Genomic DNA, 23,212 nt, shown 5'->3' on the forward strand with positions numbered 1-23,212 from the left:
TCCTACAGTAGCTTCTGAGACAGGATCAGACTGAGACATCTTGCAAAATGTAAAAGAAAAAATAACATTTAAACAAAATATTCAATTTCATTACATAGCAGTTTCAGGAATGGGAAAAAATGCATATGCTAAATAAGAAGAAAAGCAAACAGCATAGCCCTCTAGAATATAAAAATAGCAGGGAGCATAAAGGAAGTCGGGTAATATAACCAAAACAAATATTTGGCACCAAGTATGACATACAACGCAAAGTGAAAAAAATGTTGGCGCCAAACACCTGGAAATGACGCAACTCACGTCATAACAAGCGTGACTTGGCGCCAAAGAAACTAACATCATTAAAGGTGCAGGAAATGATGAAACTTGCGACACCATAGACGCAAATTTGTGCAAAAAAAATTGCCCAGCCTAGATTTGCCCGCAAAATTTAAGGTAAAAAAAAGTCAAATTGGAAAAAACTAAACCCCGGAAAAGAATTTTTATTTTTTATTTTAAAAAAATAACTTCCTAAAACATGATTCTCATACTGAAACTGTTATACTGCAAAGGGAAATACACATAGACCTAAAATAAATAAATATATTTATACATATATTTAAAACTTTATAATAATACATACAGTGCTAAACATAGCTGAGAGTGTCTTAAATAATGATACATACTTACCAAAGACACCCATCCACATATAGCAGACAGTCAATCCAGTACTGAAAACTAACAGCAGAGGTAATGGTATAAGAGTATATCATCGATCTGAAAAGGGAGGTAGGAGATGAATCCCTACGACCTATAACAGAGAATCCTTGAAAATATTTCCCATGAATGAAACCATAAAAAATCAGCAAGCAATACTCTCTTCACGTCCTTCTGACAAGCACTGTACTCTGAGAGGAATTGGGATTCAGAATGCTTAGAACTACTTATCATAGAAGAAATCATAAAAATCAAGCACAAATCAAGCATAGGAGGCAAAGTTTGTAAAACTGAAGTATGTGTGTGGTGGGAGGTGTATTTATAGGCATTTTGAGGTTTGGGAAACTTTACCTCCTCCTGGTGGGAATGTATATCCCATATGTCTCTAGCTCATGGACTCTTGCCATTTACATGAAAGAAAGATATGTTTTCAAGTTAGGGAATAAGCAAAATGTTTTACTTCAAACAAAGTAAAGTTGTGCTATTCTTAATGGAATATAAAACACAAAAACATTATTTTGTGATTCAGCCAGAGGATAAAAAAATAAAATAAAACAAATCCAATTGACTTCTATTATTATGAAATTTGCTTTGTTCCCACTGTATTCTTTGTTGAAGAGATACCTAGGTAGGTGTCTGGAGCACTACATAGTAGGAAATAGTGCTGCCCTCTAGTGCTCTTGCAAATGGATAACATTCTGGCAAAATTGCGGCCATATAGTGCCCGATCCTCCAATCAGCAAGTGCTACCCAGGTACTGAACCAAAAATGCTTACATACCAGCTTTTCAAATAAATATACCAAGAGAATGAAGAAAAAATGATAATATGAATACATTTTGAAGTTACTTAAAACTGCTGATCTATCTGAATCTTGAAAGAAAAATATTGGGTTTCATATCTCTTTAAGGTACCTCTAACAGAATAAGCTATTCATGGGCTATACAGCTTTATAGCTTTCCAAAAGACAGCATAAACAAAGAAAAAGGAGTTTGATGTCTGAACTTTGAAGAAATTTAAAAGTTGCTTTATTGTATCTTCACAGTTAAAAGGTTTTAACAGAGACACAACACACAGTACTTAGCATCCACAGCTGACGCGTTTCACGCCTGAACGGTGTTTCCTCAGAGCAAATTTAACACTTAGTGGACAGAACTTTTTAACAGAGATGAGTTGGCATCCACAGTCAATCATACATCAGTATTCCTTCCTTCTCAAACCAATTGGTGGTTTATACCTACACTCTAAATATCTACACATAAATATCTACACATAAATATCTACACATAAGAAACTAAAAGACAATTCATAGTATTAAAAATATATATATGATAAAGACTCTGAAGCGGATAGTATCTTAATTCATTATTTTGTAAATTTATCCATTTCATTTTGTTAGATGTTGACAGAGATTGTATCATCATGCATTGATCAGTATTTGATGATCGATAAGTAAATGTTTGTCCAAGTAACTGATAAATAGTAGTTATTACCATCTGGCAACACCAAACAAATGTATATCAATTTAAATGAAAAAAAAAAATAGTGCAGCATCTTCCAAGTAGTAATTTACTAAACTGTTCCCTCTATAAAGGCTTCAAATTTTTGTGAATAAATAAATAAATAAAGAAGTAATGATTAATTAATGACTGTCCTCATAAATTTTAATATGTTGACATGACTACACTTCAGACTGTCGTTGACTTGTTTTTCAAGTGTAGATCCAATAGATCTCACGTTTACTTAACACTGCAAACCTATCTCCACTCCTAAGGCCTAGGGTAACGCATTCTATACCTTCCATGTTTCGCAAAATGTTTTGCCACTGGAGTTTTTGAAACTTCAGCTTCCAAGGACAGTATGTGCTCCCTAACCCGGTCCTTTAAAGTCTGGATGTAAGACCTACATATTGCATTTTGCAAATGTTGCAAGTTATTACGTATACCACAAAAGTGGAGTTGCAATTTATGTTTCATCAGGCTTTTAAGATTAAGCCTGATGAAACAGTGATTGTCTGACTGAGAAACACATTAATTGTTTTAACCTTTGTTTTAATAAAGTACGTTTTGCTATACTTACTTCTTGCCTATATACCATCCTTGATACTGCACACCTGACATCTGGTGCTCTTTTTGCTGGAGATTTGTATCCTGTGCAATAGGATTTTGAGCCGCACCTTGTTTCACAACATACTGGGATATCAGACCCTGTGCAATTGGAGTTGGAGCCACATCGGAGGTCAGTCTGCTGAGTGACTGTTTAATCCCAGCTTGCTTCACTTGCACCAAGGGGTGCTTCAACAAATGTGAGTGTAATACATCTTGGACACTTTTTCACAAAAATATATGCCTGGACCTGGATTATTTTTTGCTAAATGGGACTTGGAAATTTTATTATTTAGTATTATTTTTTATATATATTTTTTTATTATTTTATTTTTTGTGATTTGCTTTGACATTTGTCTATTGAAAGGGTTTAGTCTTGCTTTTGATACATTGTATGATTGAAAAGGTTTAGATGTGCTTTAGATACATTGTATCATAACATATTATATAGCAACATAGTATTAATCATATTGAGGTTTACAATACGGTTTTCAACCACCCAAATGTGCCCCCTATATTTTTATCTATTATTTGTAATTATCACTCATTAGTTCAAAAATTGTATCTCCTTATTAGAATATGCTAATTAGGATATAAAGTATTTCAGTTTCCAAGAATGACCCTTTCTACATACTGTATATGCTAAGTTATGTCTAAGAGACAAAAACTATGACTATGGGGCCGATTTATCAACGCTCTGTCTGTCATAATTCAATCAGCGGATCATATCCGACAGACATCGCTGAGTGCGGAGAGCAATACGCTCTCCGCATTTAGCATTGCACCAGCAGCTCTTGTGAAGTGCTGGTGCAATGTTGCCCCTTGCAGTTTTGCGGCCAATAGACTGCTAGCAGGGGGGGTCAATCAACCTAATCGTATTCGATCGGGTTGATTTCCTGCAATGTCTGTCCGCCTCCTCAGAGCAGGCGGACAGGTTATGGAGCAGCGGTCTTTAGACCACTGCTCCATAACTTGTGTTTGTGGTGAGCCTGAAGGCTCGTCAGAAACACGGGCCTTCAAGCTCCATACAGAGCTTGATAAATGGGCCCCTTTATCCTATTCTCCTTATATCAGTTATGCTAAACTTCCTCCTATAATTCAAATGAGCTAACTAAGCCTCACCAGTTATCAAGTATACAACAATCTTATAATATCATGAGGTAAGGAAAGGGAGAACATCCAGGAATGAAATCCAAGATAAAAAGACTGGGGATTCAGCACTCTTTTAGGAAAATAGCTCACAAGTACAGTATATCCAATAAATGTTTTAATCGTGAAAAATGTAGTCTCTCTCACTGTGAGAGCACTGAGACGCAGGCAATGGTATCAAAGGCCAGTATATACACAAAAAGTTAAATACCAGAGCAATAAAAATGTTGCAAAAGTCAATAAGACAACTTACAAACATAAAAACCTGACCGGTCAGGGATGAGCACAAGTACCAATGTTAGAATTACCTGATAACAGCCATATACATATATAGTCAAGATTAGTACTAAACCTTCTACACCCTGCTGCACACAGCACCACCTGAGGTGAAACCTCAGTACATGGAGGTATATACTGAGCAGGAAACGTATGGGATCTAAGAGGTATTTGTCATATTTACCTGCCTAAATATCTGGAGATTGCTTTATGCTATATGCTATACATAGCCTTAGGAAATATTCTTTATTCTGGTTGTGAAATGTATAATAACTATTTATTCATGTACAGTTAATATCAATATAGACTTCTGTTTTGGGTCACATGATTTGTAAAAGTGCATAATATGCAAAGCAATGATTTTATGTTTGTGAATCACTCCGTAATTGCTATGCTAGGTAAGGGTTTATTGGCAATATTGTTGGTATCCTGTAATGGATCCGTGTGGCATCTTGTTTGATTACACCATGCTGTATTTAGCCCAACATACCTGCATTAGCTTTACCGATTGATTTATTTATACACATCACCCTCTGTTTGATCATTTGTGATCGATGGTCGCATATGAACACCTAATGCATTATCTGTTTATGGACGTTGCCATAACAATGTCGGCCTTTGTGTTATGACGCTCCGTGCATCTGAGCGTTGTGTTGGTGTGCGGTCGTTGGTTACACGTGATCGGGCTACACATTATTTATTTACAGACGTTGCCATGACAACATCAGCACCTACATCATGACGCTTTGTGCATCGGTGCACTTTGATGACGTTACACACAGGTGTCTGATGGTGATACGATCGTAAAGGTGGTGGTAATTAGATAAGTATAAAAGGAGTGTTTTTTTAAGAGTTTGTCATTAGTTTTAGGTTACCTGTTGTATTGTTTTTTTAACATTTGACAAAGGCACAGCAATGTGCCGAAACATTATGTCTAAATTTTAACTTGCATTAATAAATGAAATATGTTTTAAAAAAAGACCATTGAGTGCCTGTACCTATGGATGGATTGGATATTTCTTTAGCAGTGCCCCGTGGCATTACTACTTATGGGTGAGATTGTGCTGTCCTTTTTGGAATCTGTGTATATATATATATATAAAATATGTATGTGTCATAAATAGAACATATTCTTATATGTAAATAACATTGAAATGTGAAATATTAATAGCGCACTATAGAAAATGTGACAAGGTTTGTAAAATTTGTTGGATGTTAGTTTTTTTCCCATTTTTCGCGTTCCATTGAAGTCTAAGGGAAAATATCTTAACAAGGTCGCAATATTGTATCTATTTTAAGCATGCGTTAGCGTGCAGGGTAAACATTTTTAATTTCAACTTGTAATACGCGCGATAGGAGATTCGTGCAAAAAGAAGAATTTGATAGAGATCCACGCGTTATCTAGCCCACAGGCTTTTGGGGTTATAATTTGTTAAAAGTATTTTTAATGTGTTTTGTGCCACGTTTTTTGCTTATGTAACCAGAGCTCTTACCCGACGCGCATTAAATTTGATTGCACTCAAGTGAACTTGCTTACTTTAAACTCATAGTACATGTGTGCAACTTGTAATCTAGCCCATAGTTTGTATATCTAAATCCTGTACTTTCCTATTGCAGGTCACAAAAGAAATGTAGTATTTTATTTTTTTATTTGTATTTATTATAACCATGCGTAATAAATACTAAAATATTATAAACCAATGAAGACACTCATAGCTCATTAGCTGAAGCATTTGTATGTGTAATTTGAGCATTATTAACCCCTTGGCTTCAACTTCTAATAATTTTCATTTTAAAAAAGTGGAATTAAATTATATATATCCATATTATTGTGATTGTGTACTATAAAAAAAACAACAATAAAAGTCTTGCCTACTGCCAAGAAAGTACTTGTTAAAATATTCCCTTTTGAGTGTTACAAATAGAAAAAAAATACTTTAATGTTTTGATCAATGAGAAACATAAATTGATTGTAAGAAACCATAGGCAAGAGATATCGGCCATTTATAGATAACTGGCATTTAAGACGTATTGGAAGAATGAGCTAGCCAATGTCTATGATAGCTAAGATGATTGAAAGCAGCTGGTCATTTTTATATATAGGAACAAAATATCAAGGTAATTAAAATCAGTCTTGATCAAAATTTAATAAACAATAGAGTACAAATATATAAATAGGATTTTTATTGCATGTGTTTTTTAAACCAAAGGGTCTTGGGTTATTTGAGTTCTGCAGTAACCTCTGTCTCCCATCCTGAGCGGTGGCAATAAAAATCCATAAATAATTATTGCTGTAATTCCTGTAATACATCTAGCTTAAAAGTTTTGTATACTTTTTTTTCTATTATATTGTTTTTGTTTCATTCGTTCTGGACATAATTTTCAGTTTTAATTTGATTTAAAATAGAAAAAGGCTTCATAAGAGACTTCTATAATTGTATGTTAATTTGAAGGCAGAAATATGGGAATAATTAGAGGTCCAAATTGAAAATGCCAGTTTACTCTACTTATTTGTTTGTAAATCAATTATTTAAACATTCTTAAACATTTATCAAATTAATACATATATAAGATATGATGATGGCAATTAAATGTAACAAATATTTTTTGAAAAAAGTTTCATGGCTTTCAAAACATCTTTATTTCTTAAACTGTATACTAATGGATTTACTAGAGGTACCAAACCAATGTAAAGCATGGAAAGCAATTTATCAGATTCCAATGAATTGTCAGACTTTGGTTTCATATTCACCACCAAACTTGTTCCAAAAAAAAGTATAACGACAGTAAGATGTGAGGAACAGCTGGAGAAGGTCTTGTGTCTTCCTACAGATGTTCTGATTTGTAGAATGGTCATTATGATACGGATATAGGAGGAAAATATAAGAACAAAGGGCAACCAACCTAATAACAGACCTTGTATAGGAATATAATAAGTGACTATAAAGGTGATGTCACTGCAGGAGAGTCCCAATAATATGATTGGATCACAGTAGATATTGTTGATTTCATGTTTATTGCAGTATGATAAATTTGAAAACATTATTGCAAAGAATAATGAGTTTAGGAAGCCACCGCACCAGGAAAGAGTGATCAGCAGAGCACAATATTTTTTGTTCATGATGAGAGAATAGCGGAGAGGTATACAAATAGCCACATAGCGGTCATAAGCCATACAGCTCAACAGGAAAAATTCAGAATCAATACAAAATCCAAACATAAATATTTGTGTAATACATCCTAAGAAAGAAATGCTCGTGTCACCTGTTATGAGGATGGCCAACAGTTTTGGCAAGAAAGCAGATACATAAATAATGTCTTGGGCTGACAAATTGCACAAGAAGAAATACATTGGCTTGTGTAGCTGGGACACCGAACATACAAGTGTGACAATAATCAGGTTCCCAGTCACAGCCAGCAGGTACATTAGTAAAATCCCAATAAAAACTGCAAGCAGCTCTGTTTCAGAAATCAAAAAGATCTCCAGATGGAATTGTCTCAGTGAAGTTTTGTTTTGTAAATTTTTACTTGAGTTGTTTTCTTATAAAAAAAGAAAAAAAAATGTTAATCCATTAATATGATTCTTAGTTTTTCAAACACCTACAGTCTCAATACAATTTATATGGGTTTCTAGCTTTCAAAAACTCTACAGAAAAAGAAAAAAAATACTGGAAGAGTTAAAGTGATATGAATCCCAAAATGTTTGTTATGTGATTTAGACAGTGGGGCCTATCTATCAAGCTCTGGATGGTGGTTGAAGCCCCGTGTTTCTGGCGAGCCTTCAGACTCGCCAAAAACACAAGTTATGGTGCAGCGGTCTAAAGACCACTGCTCCATATCCTCTCCACCTGCTCTGAGGAGGCGGACAGACATCACCACAAATCAACCCGATCGGGTTGATTGACAACCGGGCCGATTGACCGTGAATCTGCAGGGGGCGGCGTTGCACCAGCAGCTTTAACAAGAGCTGCTGGTGCAATGCTGAATACGGAGAGCGTATTGCTCTCCGCATTCAGCGAGGTCTGTTGGACATGATCCGCACTGTCGGATTATGTCGGACAGGCCTTTAATAAATATGCCCCAGAACATACAATTAAAAAAAAAAATAAAATCCACTTCTATTACCAAATTTGCTTTGTTTCATTGGTATTCTTTGTTGAAGAGATACTTGGGTAGGTGTCTGGAGCACCACATTGCAGGATAGAGTGCTGCCATCTAGTACTCTTGCAAATGGATAATAATCTTGTTAAACTGCTGCCATGTAGAGCTCTAGACACATGCACGCCCATGAGCTTACCTGTCTGCTTTTCAACAAAAGGTACCAAGAGAACAAAGAAAATCTAATAATAATATGATTAAATTAATTAGAAAAAATGCACGTTCTATTGATACTACTACTGATTAGCTCACAAAAAGCAGAAAGTTACATCTGCAGTTTTTTTTTTTTACATAGTTTAACCCCTTAATGACCACAGCACTTTTCCATTTTCTGACCGTTTGGGACCAAGGCTATTTTTACATTTTTGCGGTGTTTGTGTTTAGCTGTAATTTTCCTCTTACTCATTTACTGTACCCACACATATTATATACCGTTTTTCTCGCCATTAAATGGAATTTCTAAAGATACCATTATTTTCATTATATCTTATAATTTACTATAAAAAAAATATAAAATATGAGGAAAAAATGGAAAAAAACACACTTTTTCTAACTTTGACCCCCAAAATCTGTTACACATCTGCAACCACCAAAAAACACCCATGCTAAATAGTTTCCAAACTTTGTCCTGAGTTTAGAAATACCCAATGTTTACATGTTCTTTGCTTTTTTTTGCAAGTTATAGGGCAATAAATACAAGAAGCACTTTGCTATTTCCAAACCACTTTTTTTCAAAATTAGCGCTAGTTACATTGGAACACTGATATCTTCCAGGAATCCCTGAATATCCCTTGACATGTATATATTTTTTTTTTAGAAGACATCCCAAAGTATTGATCTAGGCCCATTTTGGTATATTTCATGCCACCATTTCACCGCCAAATGCGATCAAATAAAAAAAATTGTTCACTTTTTCACACATTTTGTTACAAACTTTAGGTTTCTCACTGAATTTATTTACAAACAGCTCCTGCAATTATGGCACAAATGGTTGTAAATGCTTCTCTGCAATCCCCTTTTTTCATAAATAGCAGACATATATGGATTTGGTGTTGCTTTTTGGTAATTAGAAGGCCGCTAAATGCCACTGCGCACCACACGTGTATTATGCCCAGCAATGAAGGGGTTAATTAGGGAGCATGTAGGGAGCTTGTAGGGTTAATTTTAGCTTTATTGTAGTGTAGTAGACAACCCTAAGTATTGATCTAGGCCCATTTTGGTATATTTCATGCCACCATTTCAACGCCAAATGCGATTAAATAAAAAAAAAAGTAAAATTTTTCACAATTTTAGGTTTCTCACTGAAATCATTTACAAACAGCTTGTGCAATTATGGCACAAATGGTTGTAAATGCTTCTCTGGGATCCCCTTTGTTGAGAAATAGCAGACATACATGGCTTTGGCGTTGCTTTTTGGTAATTAGAAGGCCGCTAAATGCCGCTGCGCATCACACGTGTATTATGGCTAGCAGTGAAGGGGTTAATTAGGTAGCATGTAGGGAGCTTGCAGGGTTAATTTTAGCTTTAGTGTAGAGATCAGCCTCCCACCTGACACATTACACCCCCTGATCCCTCCCAAACAGCTCTCTTCCCTCCCCCACCCCACAATTGTCCCCGCCATGTTAAGTACTGGCAGAAAGTCTGCCAGTACTAAAAAAAAAAGCTATCCTTGATAAAAAATAAATAAAAAAAAAGGCATATTTACATATGCTGCTCTGGAGGATCCCCCCTTAGCCCCCAACCTCCCTGATACCCCCCAAACAGCTCTTTACCCATCCCCCTCTAACTTATTAGTAGCCATCTTTGGTACTGGCAGCTGTCTGCCAGTACCCAGTTTATAGTAAAACATTGTTTTATTATTTTTTTTAAATAATTTTCTGTAGTGTAGCTTGCCCCCCCCCCCAAAAGACCAACCCACCACCCCTCCCAGATCACTGCCACTTTTCTCCCATCATTTTTCTGTAGTGTAGCGGTTCCCACCCGCTTCCTACCCCCACGCGCGCGCACCCGCGCGCGCACCCGGCGTTCCCGCCCACGATCCTGCCCCCCTCCACATCATACGGCCCATCGATGGCCGCCCACCCGCCTCCCAGACTGGCTCCCACCCACCAACAAAACCGGCCATCGATGTCCGGTACAGAGAGGGCCACAGAGTGGCTCTCTCTGCATCGGATGGCCAAGGGGGGTTATTGCAGGATGCCTCGATGTTGAGGCATCACTGCAATAACCGGAAAGCAGCTGGAAGCGAGCAGGATCGCTTCCAGCTGCTTTCCAGACCAAGGACGTACGCCACACGTCCTCGGTCATTAACTGTATTTTTTTTGAGGACGTGTGGCGTACGTCCTTGGTCGTTAAGGGGTTAAAAGTAACATAATAAATATATCAAAAAAACACTTAGAAATAATATAGAGAAAATAATAATGAGTAATAGAAAATGTATAACACTGATAACTGATAACAAGTGCATCAACAAATGGATTGTTACATAATAGTATTGGGGAAGATGGATTTAATATTTGGTGATGAGATTAAAAAAAAAGGAGAGTGATGAATACAATTAATTATATGAGTAGTTTACGCCTAGATTTAGAGTTGGGCGGTAGCCATGAAAACCAGCGTTAGAGGCTCCTAACGCTGGTTTTTACCGCCCGCTGGTATTTAGAGTCAGTCAGGAAAGGGTCTAACGCTCACTTTCCAGCCGCGACTTTTCCATACCGCAGATCCCCCTACGCCATTTGCGTATCCTATCTTTTCAATAGGATCTTTCTAACGCCGGTATTTAGAGTCGTGGCTGAAGTGAGCGTTAGAAATCTAACGACCAAACTCCAGCCGCAGAAAAAAGTCAGTAGTTAAGAGCTTTTTGGGCTAACGCCGGTTCATAAAGCTCTTAACTAATGTACTCTACAGTACACTAACACCCATAAACTATCTATGTACCCCTAAACCGAGGCCCCCCCACATTGCCGCCACTCGATTACATTTTTTTAACCCCTAATCTGCCGACCGCCACCTACGTTATACTTATGTACCCCTAATCTGCTGCCCCTAACACCGCCGACCCCTATATTATATTTATTAACCTCTAATCTGCCCCCCACAACGTCGCCGCCAGCTACCTACAATAATTAACCCCTAATCTGCCGACCGCAAAGCGCCGCCACCTACGTTATCCTTATGTACCCCTAATCTGCTGCCCATAACACCGCCGACCCCTATATTATATTTATTAACCCCTAATCTCCCCCCCACAACGTCGCCGCCACCTACCTACACTTATTAACCCCTAATCTGCCGAGCGGACTGCACCGCTACTATAATAAAGTTATTAACCCCTAATCCGCCTCACTCCCGCCTCAATAACCCTATAATAAATAGTATTAACCCCTAATCTGCCCTCCCTAACATCGCCGACACCTAACTTCAAACATTAACCTCTAATCTGCCGACCGGAGCTCACCGCTATTCTAATAAATTTTTTATCCCCTAAAGCTAAGTCTAACCCTAACACTAACACCCCCCTAAGTTAAATATAATTTAAATCTAACAAAATAAATTAACTCTTATTATATAAATTATTCCTATTTAAAGCTATATACTTACCTGTAAAATAAACCCTAATATAGCTACAATATAAATAATAATTATATTGTAGCTATTTTAGGATTAATATTTATTTTACAGGCAACTTTGTATTTATTTTAATCAGGTACAATAGCTATTAAATAGTTAATAACTAATTAATAGCTACCTAGTTAAAATAATTACAAAATTACCTGTAAAATAAATCCTAACCTAAGTTACAATTAAACCTAACACTACACTATCAATAAATTAATTAAATAAAATACCTACAATTACCTACAATTAAACCTAACACTACACTATCAATACATTAATTGAATACAATACCTACAAATAACTATAATTAAATAAACTAACTAAAGTACAAAAAATAAAAAAGAACTAAGTTACAAAAAATAAAAAAATATTTACAAACATTAGCAAAATATTACAACAATTTTAAACTAATTACACCTACTCTAAGCCCCCTAATAAAATAACAAAGACCCCCAAAATAAAAAAATGCCCTACCCTATTCTAAATTTAAAAAGTTCAAAGCGGGGGGCGGAGCTTGGCCGCGCAGGAAGATGGCCACTGTAGCTTAGAGCTCTAGCTACCTGTACAGGCCCATGCTTTTAATCAGAAGACATAGGAGAATCTGAACTGCCGAAAACACTTGGAGCACAGAGGGGTACGACCACACAGCAGCTTGGAGGTGTTTGGGGCTTGTAAAACAGGGTCCGCGGTGTGAAAAACTTAAGTGTGCACCACGAGCCTTAACTAGACACCGGATCCTGAAAGAGACCTGTCACTGGCTGTTAGTCTGGCCCCAGAACGCTGGAAAAACTCACCCGCGGGAGGAGAACGGCATTTGCGATGACAGTCACCAGACTGAAGGCCAGCTCCAGAGTCGGCTCTGAACCGCATATGAGCCGCGGACCTGTTGCTTAGGCGGAGTCACCCAAAGGAGGAAGGAGGCCGTAGCCATTACGACACATACACAGAAGCGGCACATCAGGGGTAAGGAGCGTTGCCAGAGTGACAAGCATAATCACGGCCAAATTGAAGGAGATCTCAGCGACTCCTCTATATACAGAAAGGCCAATAACAAACACTATAATACAATAAAATAATACAAGAGGCTTCCTGACTTATCTATTTTACCGGAACTACAACAGTACATCACGTATAAGCCCTGAACTAACACCTCCTCCACTAAAACTGAGACAGACAGTCTCATACACAACGCATACTGGGGGAAAATAAATATGAAAATAAGCATAGATAAGCCACTATAAATATACCCAGGACTCTAACTATTACCACAGAATAAATTCCCCTAAGCATACACACAGGAGGACAATCTATCATAATATATAGTTGCATAGGCTCGAGAATCTGCTGACCTGTGTGCTTTATCATCTGTAATGCCCCAAAAGAAGAACATATCAGGGGAAAAACTTTCCAAAGCGTGCAACATGAACCATTACCTCAAACCCTCTGATTCTACAACTTCAGAAGGGCAGGTATCCCAACCTGCATCAAAGCAAGGGGTTTCCACACAGACACATGAGACGCCAGGTATGCCATCATCCTACGTCACCAAGGAAGACCTGAGAGCATTATCTTCAAAAGAGGATATCCAAGGGGTCATGGCGGAAGTCAAGAATCTTTTTAATGAACTACGGAAGGACGTGAATGACCTAGCACAGAGAGTCACCAAAGTGGAACAAACACACGAACACTTTGAAGCAGAGGCTAAAGAAACTTCCTCTAGAGCCCTATACAATACAGATATGATCCATAGTTTGATGGACAAGGTAGAGGACCTGGATAACTGCGGCAGGCGGAATAACCTACGGGTTAGAGGAATACCAGAATCTATCCACCCATCCGCCCTGCTAGGTTATCTACAGGATCTATTCAGAACAATCAAAGGAACACCAATGTCACCCGCAATTGAAATAGAGAGAGCCCACAGGGCACTACGCCCTAAACCGCCAGTAAAAGCACCTCCACGAGATGTTATCCTCCGGGTATTAAATTTTAAAGACAAAGAGGAAATACTGAGGCATAGCAGAAACAAACATCCAATCTCCCACGCAGGAGTAACCCTGCAAATCTTTTCCGACCTAAGCCCAACCACCCTGCAAAAGAGGAGGGAATTGAAGTTCCTCACAAGCATTCTTCAAGAACATAAGATCACCTACCGCTGGGGCTTCCCCACAAGCATCATTGCTACCAGGGGAGATCATACGGCTATCTACAGAACTCTGGAGGATCTTGTTCCTTTCTGTCGTTCGCTGGGTGTTACACCACCAGTGAACCCAGGGCCATCTCATGATGAAAGGTCCACAAATACCCCTCCTGATTCCAATAATCAGGATGCTGACAGGAGACAGCGCTGAGAACTCATTCACAACTCTGAATAAGAACAGAAGAATACAGGGAGTGCAGAATTATTAGGCAAGTTGTATTTTTGAGGATTAATTTTATTATTGAACAACAACCATGTTCTCAATGAACCCAAAAAACTCATTAATATCAAAGCTGAATAGTTTTGGAAGAAGTTTTTAGTTTGTTTTTAGTTATAGCTATTTTAGGGGGATATCTGTGTGTGCAGGTGACTATTACTGTGCATAATTATTAGGCAACTTAACAAAAAACAAATATATACGCATTTCAATTATTTATTTTTACCAGTGAAACCAATATAACATCTCACCATTCACAAATATACATTTCTGACATTCAAAAACAAAACAAAAACAAATCAGTGACCAATATAGACCAAGGACACTCAAAAGCCTGCCATCCATGGATTCTGTCAGTGTTTTGATCTGTTCACCATCAACATTGCGTGCAGCAGCAACCACAGCCTCCCAGACACTGTTCAGAGAGGTGTACTGTTTTCCCTCCTTGTAAATCTCACATTTGATGATGGACCACAGGTTCTCAATGGGGTTCAGATCAGGTGAACAAGGAGGCCATGTCATTAGATTTTCTTCTTTTATACCCTTTCTTGCCAGCCACGCTGTGGAGTACTTGGACGCGTGTGATGGAGCATTGTCCTGCATGAAAATCATGTTTTTCTTGAAGGATGCAGACTTCTTCCTGTACCACTGCTTGAAGAAGGTGTCTTCCAGAAACTGGCAGTAGGACTGGGAGTTGAGCTTGACTCCATCCTCAACCCGAAAAGGCCCCACAAGCTCATCTTTGATGATACCAGCCCAAACCAGTACTCCACCTCCACCTTGCTGGCATCTGAGTCGGACTGGAGCTCTCTGCCCTTTACCAATCCAGCCACGGGCCCATTCATCTGGCCCATCAAGACTCACTCTCATTTCATCAGTCCATAAAACCTTAGAAAAATCAGTCTTGAGATATTTCTTGGCCCAGTCTTGACGTTTCAGCTTGTGTGTCTTGTTCAGTGGTGGTCGTCTTTCAGCCTTTCTTACCTTGGCCATGTCTCTGAGTATTGCACACCTTGTGCTTTTGGGCACTCCAGTGATGTTGCAGCTCTGAAATATGGCCAAACTGGTGGCAAGTGGCATCTTGGCAGCTGCACGCTTGACTTTTCTCAGTTCATGGGCAGTTATTTTGCGCCTTGGTTTTTCCACACGCTTCTTGCGACCCTGTTGACTATTTTGAATGAAATGATTGATTGTTCGATGATCATGCTTCAGAAGCTTTGCAATTTTAAGAGTGCTGCATCCCTCTGCAAGATATCTCACTATTTTTGACTTTTCTGAGCCTGTCAAGTCCTTCTTTTGACCCATTTTGCCAAAGGAAAGGAAGTTGCCTAATAATTATGCACACCTGATATAGGGTGTTGATGTCATTAGACCACACCCCTTCTCATTACAGAGATGCACATCACCTAATATGCTTAATTGGTAGTAGGCTTTTGAGCCTATACAGCTTGGAGTAAGACAACATGCATAAAGAGGATGATGTGGTCAAAATACTCATTTGCCTAATAATTATGCACTCCCTGTAGGTTTGCATAATGTTTCAAATAAAATGCCTTTTCTCCTTTTTGGTATAAAACTCACTACCAGCACTGAAAAAGTTATTCATGTTTATCATTGTTTACAAGAGGTTTACTCCTAAATTGTTAAAAATATGTTAGAAAATATAAAATGCTTAGTGCTCTGGTAACATTGTTAAAGTTATATATGTATGCTCCTGGAACACACTGATGGTCTTGCAATAACCGCACAAATATAGGGCGCTGATGTAGCCAGCGCGGGCACTGGGAGACCCTGGTTATTCATTCTGAATGCCTAAACCCCACAAATGCGAGACCCCCACTGTGCTCTTTGGGTAATAGTAGAGTAGCGGTGAGACCGCAGGTATTGCCCATAAAATGTAATTTTGCTTGTATTTACTATAGTTTAGGCAGTTTGGTTAAAATCCTTAGTTGTATTATTCTACGGGCCTAGCAGGGCACATCCCTCTAGAATTATTTACGTAAGATGTAATTGTGCACGATCCGATTGCTATTTTTATTTTTGTACATTACTGTTCTTTTTGCAAAGGACGTTAACTGGGGTGGACCCCGACATTCTGATTATAGCCAGCGACCCTTCCCTCTATTTGACGGTTTTGCTGAAATAGCTTAATTGACAGTTCATATACCTGACAGCGGGGAGCTAAAATGGTGGGCATACGCCCCACACATGAGACACATACAATTAAACTGATATCAGTAAATGTTAAAGGTCTTAATAGCCCAGGAAAACGCTCCATAGTGACGAGAGACCTACAAAGGATGAGGGGCGACATTGTGTTTCTCCAAGAAACCCACTTTGTTCTATCTAAAGAACCTAAATGGCACAACCACACATACCCTACTGCTTACCTGTCCTCAGGACCACACAAACAAAATGGGGTGGGAATACTTATTCACCACAAGATACCATTCAAACTATTGAAAATGGAAAAGGATAGGGAAGGCAGATACATCATGCTTGTAGGACAGCTCTTTGGCAAAATGATCACGTTAGTTAACGTCTATTCCCCTAACACGAGACAAGACACCTTTCTAAAAGTAGTCGTCCACAAAATTCAAGAAGTGACAAGGGGGGTTTTGGTTGTGGGAGGGGACCTCAACGCCCCTTTAATCCCTTCATCAGACACTTCCAATGGAGTATCCAGCGTGCCACATCATACACTGAAACAACTCAACTCATTACTCAAAAACCTACTTCTACATGACATATGGAGGACCTTGCACCCAACCGACCGAGACTTCACTTTCTATTCCAACCCACACAGAAAGTACTCCAGGATAGACTACCTCTTTTCTGACTCACAGGGTATCTCATACATCACACACTGCGAAATATCATCTATAACTTGGTCGGACCATGCCCCCGTATCTTGCAACATAGCCTGGCCAAATTCATTTGCTACCCCCTTCCTGTGGAAACTCGAAGATACCCTATTAGATATCCCGGAAATAAAAACAGACATAGAGACCGCGATGACTGAATACTTCCTTTTGAATACACAAGATAACTTGCCACTCACCTCAGTATGGGAGGCACATAAGTGTGTCCTCCGAGGAATCCTCATAAAACACAAATCTAGGATAGCCAGACAACGTAGAGAAAAATATAACTCTATACTAAACACCATACATAAGCTAGAAGAAAGACATAAAAGAGAAGCAACAAATGCATCACTAGCGGGTGAGCTAGACCAGGCCAGATTTGACCTTAAAACATACCTACAAGAGGAAAACCAACGGTCCGCTCTAAAACTCAAACAAAAATACTACGAAGGGGGGGATAAGGCGGGCAAACTACTGGCAAGGGCTCTCACTCGCCAAAGATTAAAATCATACATTTACACTATGAAAGACGACAAAGGGAGAATGAGGCAGGACAGTGGTGGAATAGCAAGAATATTCCACAGCTATTATGACAGGCTATATAACATTAAAAGAGAGAAGGGCACAACACATAACCAGGAAATACAGGACTATTTGACCCATACTACACTCCCAAAATTGACACTAGAAGAATCTGAGAAGCTAGATGCCCCATTGACCCAGGCGGAAATAACTGAAGCAATAAAAGAACTCCCGACGGGGAAGAGCCCCGGTCCTGATGGACTGAGTAATAAATACTATAAGACCTTTCTCCCTCTACTCTTACCGTTTTTACAAGAACTATTCAATAAATTATTCGACACAGGGTATCTACCTAAGTCAATGTTAACAGCGTACATTACAGTACTGCCAAAACCTGGGAAGGCCCCAGATAAACCAGAGAGCTACAGGCCCATCTCCCTCCTTAATAGCGATATTAAGATCTTAGCAAAGTCCCTGGCCACTCGAATTAACAAATATCTTCCAAAATTAATATCTACCGACCAGGTAGGATTTGTGCCGGGTAGAGAGGCCAGGGATAACACCCTGAAGATTTTCCATCTTATAGCCCACTACAAGGCAAAGTCGATACCCTTAGCTCTGCTGTCTACGGACGCAGAAAAGGCTTTCGACAGGGTGGATTGGGCCTTCTTGAGGAGTACTATGTCAACAATAGGATTTAATGACAAATTTTTAAATGTAATTTTTGCACTATACTCATACCCGAATGCACAGATAAAAGTTAATGGCATCCTCTCAGATATTTTCCATATCACTAACGGGACAAGGCAGGGTTGCCCCCTTTCACCCGCCCTTTTTGCTATTGCGATAGAGGCCCTAGCTAGCAACATTAGGTGCAACACTGACATAAAGGGTATATGGACAGGAACAACTGAAAACAAGTTAGCCATGTACGCTGACGACCTACTACTAACGATTACTGATATAGAAACATCTATACCAGCAGTGTTGACAGAATTCACAAGATATGGGGCTCTTTCCAATTTTCTGTTAAACCTTACGAAATCAGAACTACTGGCCATTTCCTTAACCCCAGAGACACAGACTTGGCTCAGAGACCACTCCCCCTTCATACAAAAGACAAGTACACTGAAATATCTAGGTATCCATATATCAGAGTCTCAGTTAGAGGTCTTTGAAACTAATTATGTGCAATTAAAAAAGGACATAGCCAAAGATTTCTCCGAATGGAGGAATAAAACTATATCCTGGCTAGGCAGGATTGGAGTCGTAAAGATGAATGTCCTGCCAAGGATACTCTACTTGCTTCAAACTGCACCCATCGCCCTCCCACACTCATTCATACCCTCTTTGCAATCTTTGATTGAAGAGTACATCTGGAACGGCATTAGGCCAAGGATTGGGAGGCAGACTTTATACCTACCACGGGAACAGGGAGGCCTGGGTATACCACACATTCAAACCTATAGAAGAGCAATATTGCTCTACAGAGTAGCGGAGTGGTGTTGGACTCATGAGGACAAAGCGTGGAAGCGGGTGTGCACAGACACTATTCATAAGACCAACCTAGCCTCCTTATTCTGGACAGACAAAAAACACAGACCCACTGACATCTCCAAGCTACCACTCTTGGAAGAGTTGCTCAACGAATGGGATAAAGTAACTCACACAGACTCCCACATCTCCACCAAATATGCCCCCCTCACTCCGATTTATGACAACTGTGAACTGCCCCTACAGGGGATAGCCCCAGCTGGTTCAAACACTCTCCCATTGAATTGCATGAGCAATCTAATAATACAAGGGAGACTCAGGACCCCCCAGGAACTGTCGGAAGACCATCCAGCTCTAGCAAACTCTTGGTTTGCCTACAGGCAAACAAAGCATTATGTCAACACCCATAAATATAAACATCTATTTAACAGAGACCTGACAAAATTTGAACAACTGTGTATATCCACATTCACACCTAAACACATGATCTCGATTATCTACAAAATCATTCAAACGCAAACTGACAATACCCTAACACATTATGCCTCACAATGGCACAGAGAACTGGGATATACTTTTTCACCCGAGGAGTGGAAACAAATGTTTCTGCTTGGGAAAAAAGTATCAGTGTCGGCCCGCACACAAGAATCTCATTACAAATTACTGAGCAGGTGGTACCTCACGCCAAGTAGACTGAAAAAGATCTACCGGAACACCACAGGCAGATGCTGGAGAGGTTGTGGGATGGAGGGCACCCTGGTACATGTCTGGTGGGACTGCCCACTCCTAGACTGTTTTTGGGGGGAGGTCTGGAAGGAAATAAATCTGATAACTGAATTGACAGTCCCTAAAACCCCAGACACACTGCTGTTCCATTTTCCATTTAAATTTCATACTCAGGCCCAAAAACCATTGCTTATGCTGTTGCTGTCTTGTGCTAAGGTGCTTGTTCCCCTTCACTGGAAATCAACTGCTACACCCACATTGGCAGAGTGGAGAGCCAGGGTGAACACAACATTGCAACTTGAAAGATACCATTACTACTTGACAGGACAGCTGGATGTACATGAAACAATGATGACAATGTGGTCGTCCAGGAGCTCTGCACACCACACTGCTGGGGTCACCTAGGAGCCACACTACTGGGGGAACACGGGGTCACGTACTCGCTGAACTTGTTAGAGGGGAGGAGGAGGTTATGGACCGGGGTCTGCCCCGGAGTGTCTAGATGTCTAAACCTTAATATACCAATACACGCTGTATTTCGTATTGTGCACTGTTTTTCTTTTTCTTTTCTTTTCTTTTTGAGCAAGGTGCAGGATTGACAACCTTGCATGCATCTTTATATGTAAGAGAATAGAAGCATATAATTATATCAGAAGTTAGTTAATGAAGAGAACGCATTCTTTTGACAACTGTTATATGTAAATTTTGATTATAATACAATGGACACTATCTATGAGAACAATAAAATTAAATTGAGCAACAGCTAACACTTATGGGACTATCGTGTGGACCCCGGGGCATGTGTACCCTGGGAGTCTTTGACTTTACCATTCCAACATATAACATTAACCCGTTTTATAACAGTTTTCAATGTTACTTTGTATTTATCCAATCTCTTTGTAATCTTATGAAAACTTTCTGTGTATAATTTTATGATGCTCAATAAAAAATTATTATAATAAAAAAAAAAAAAAAAAAAAAGTTCAAAGCTCTTTTACCTTACCAGACCTTAAAAGGACCTTTTGTGGGGCATGCCCCAAAGAATTCAGCTCTTTTGCCTGTAAAAAAAAACATACAATACCCCCCCCCAACATTACAACCCACCACCCACATACCCCTAATCTAACCCAACCCCCCCTTAAATAAACCTAACACTAAGCCCCTGAAGATCTTCCTACCTTATCTTCACCTCGCCGGGTATCACCGATCGGTCCTGGCTCCGAAATCTTCATCCAACCCAAGCGGGGGCTGGCGATCCATAATCCTGCGGCTGAAGAAGTCCAGAAGAGGCTCCAAAGTCTTCATCCTATCCGGGAAGAAGAGGCGATCCAGACCGGCAACCATCTTGATCCAAGCGGCATCTTCTATCTTCATCCGATGAGGAACGGCTCCATCGTGAAGACCTCCAGCGCGGATCAATCTTCTTCCTCCGACGTCCAACTGAAGAATGACGGTTCCTTTAAGGGACGTCATCCAAGATGGCGTCCCTCGAATTCCGATTGGCTGATAGGATTCTATCAGCCAATCGGAATTAAGGTAGGAAAATTCTGATTGGCTGATGGAATCAGCCAATCAGAATCAAGTTCAATCCGATTGGCTGATCCGATCAGCCAATCAGATTGAGCTCGCATTCTATTGGCTGTTCTGATCAGCCAATAGAATGCGAGCTCAATCTGATTGGCTGATCGGATCAGCCAATCGGATTGAACTTGATTCTGATTTGCTGATTCCATCAGCCAATCAGAATTTTCCTACCTTAATTCCGATTGGCTGATAGAATCCTATCAGCCAATCGGAATTCGAGGGACGCCATCTTGGATGACGTCCCTTAAAGGAACCGTCATTCTTCAGTTGGACGTCGGAGGAAGAAGATTGATCCGCGCTAGAGGTCTTCACGATGGAGCCGTTCCTCATCGGATGAAGATAGAAGATGCCGCTTGGATCAAGATGGTTGCCGGTCTGGATCGCCTCTTCTTCCCGGATAGGATGAAGACTTTGGAGCCTCTTCTGGACTTCTTCAGCCGCAGGATTATGGATCGCCAGCCCCCGCTTGGGTTGGATGAAGATTTCGGAGCCAGGACCGATCGGTGATACCCGGCGAGGTGAAGGTAAGGTAGGAAGATCTTCAGGGGCTTAGTGTTAGGTTTATTTAAGGGGGGTTTGGGTTAGATTAGGGGTATGTGGGTGGTGAGTTGTAATGTTGGGGGGGGTATTGTATGTTTTTTTTTACAGGCAAAAGAGCTGAATTCTTTGGGGCATGCCCCACAAAAGGTCCTTTTAAGGGCTGGTAAGGTAAAAGAGCTTTGAACTTTTTTAATTTAGAATAGGGTAGGGCATTTTTTTATTTTGGGGGTCTTTGTTATTTTATTAGGGGGCTTAGAGTAGGTGTAATTAGTTTAAAATTGTTGTAATATTTTTCTATATTTTTTGTAACTTAGTTCTTTTTTATTTTTTGTACTTTAGTTAGTTTATTTAATTGTAGTTATTTGTAGGTATTGTATTTAATTAATGTATTGATAGTGTAGTGTTAGGTTTAATTGTAGGTAATTGGAGGTATTTTATTTAATTTATTTATTGATAGTGTAGTGTTAGGTTTAATTGTAACTTAGGTTAGGATTTATTTTACTGGTAATTTTGTAATTATTTTAACTAGGTAGCTATTAAATAGTTCTTAACTATTTAATAGCTATTGTACCTGGTTAAAATAAATACAAAGTTGCCTGTAAAATAAATATTAATCCTAAAATAGCTATAATATAATTATAATTTATATTGTAGCTATATTAGGGTTTATTTTACAGGTAAGTATTTAGCTTTAAATAGGAATAATTTATTTAATAAGAAATAATTTATTTCGTTAGATAAAAATTATATTTAACCTAGGGGGGTGTTAGGGTTAGGGTTAGAATTAGCTTTAGGGGTTAAAAAATTTATTATAGTAGCGGTGAGCTCCGCTCGGCAGATTAGGGGTTAATTATTGTAGGTAGCTGGCGGCGACGTTTTGGGGGGCAGATTAGGGGTTAATATAATATAGGGGTCGGCGGTGTTAGGGGCAGCAGATTAGGGGTACATAGGGATAATGTATGCTGCGGCGGTATACGGAGCGGCAGATTAGGGGTTAATAATAATATGCAGGTGTCAGCGATAGCGGGGGCGGCAGATTAGAGGTTAATAAGTGTAAGGTTAGGGGT

At 39.3% G+C, this 23,212-nt stretch overlaps 1 protein-coding gene across 1 annotated transcript; it reads right to left on the minus strand.

Annotated features, from left to right (window-relative positions):
- Window positions 1–6,809: 6,809 nt before the first annotated feature.
- Window positions 6,810–12,868, minus strand: LOC128636703 (olfactory receptor 1G1-like). The gene is made up of 2 exons (XM_053689689.1): window positions 12,793–12,868; window positions 6,810–7,762 (listed from the first exon to the last, which is right to left on the minus strand). Exons 1-2 carry the CDS (start codon window positions 12,866–12,868, stop codon window positions 6,810–6,812), a joined length of 1,029 nt encoding a protein of 342 aa, XP_053545664.1.
- Window positions 12,869–23,212: the final 10,344 nt, after the last annotated feature.

Source organism: Bombina bombina, chromosome 7 (genome assembly GCF_027579735.1).
Source record: "Bombina bombina isolate aBomBom1 chromosome 7, aBomBom1.pri, whole genome shotgun sequence".
NCBI lineage: Eukaryota > Metazoa > Chordata > Amphibia > Anura > Bombinatoridae > Bombina > Bombina bombina.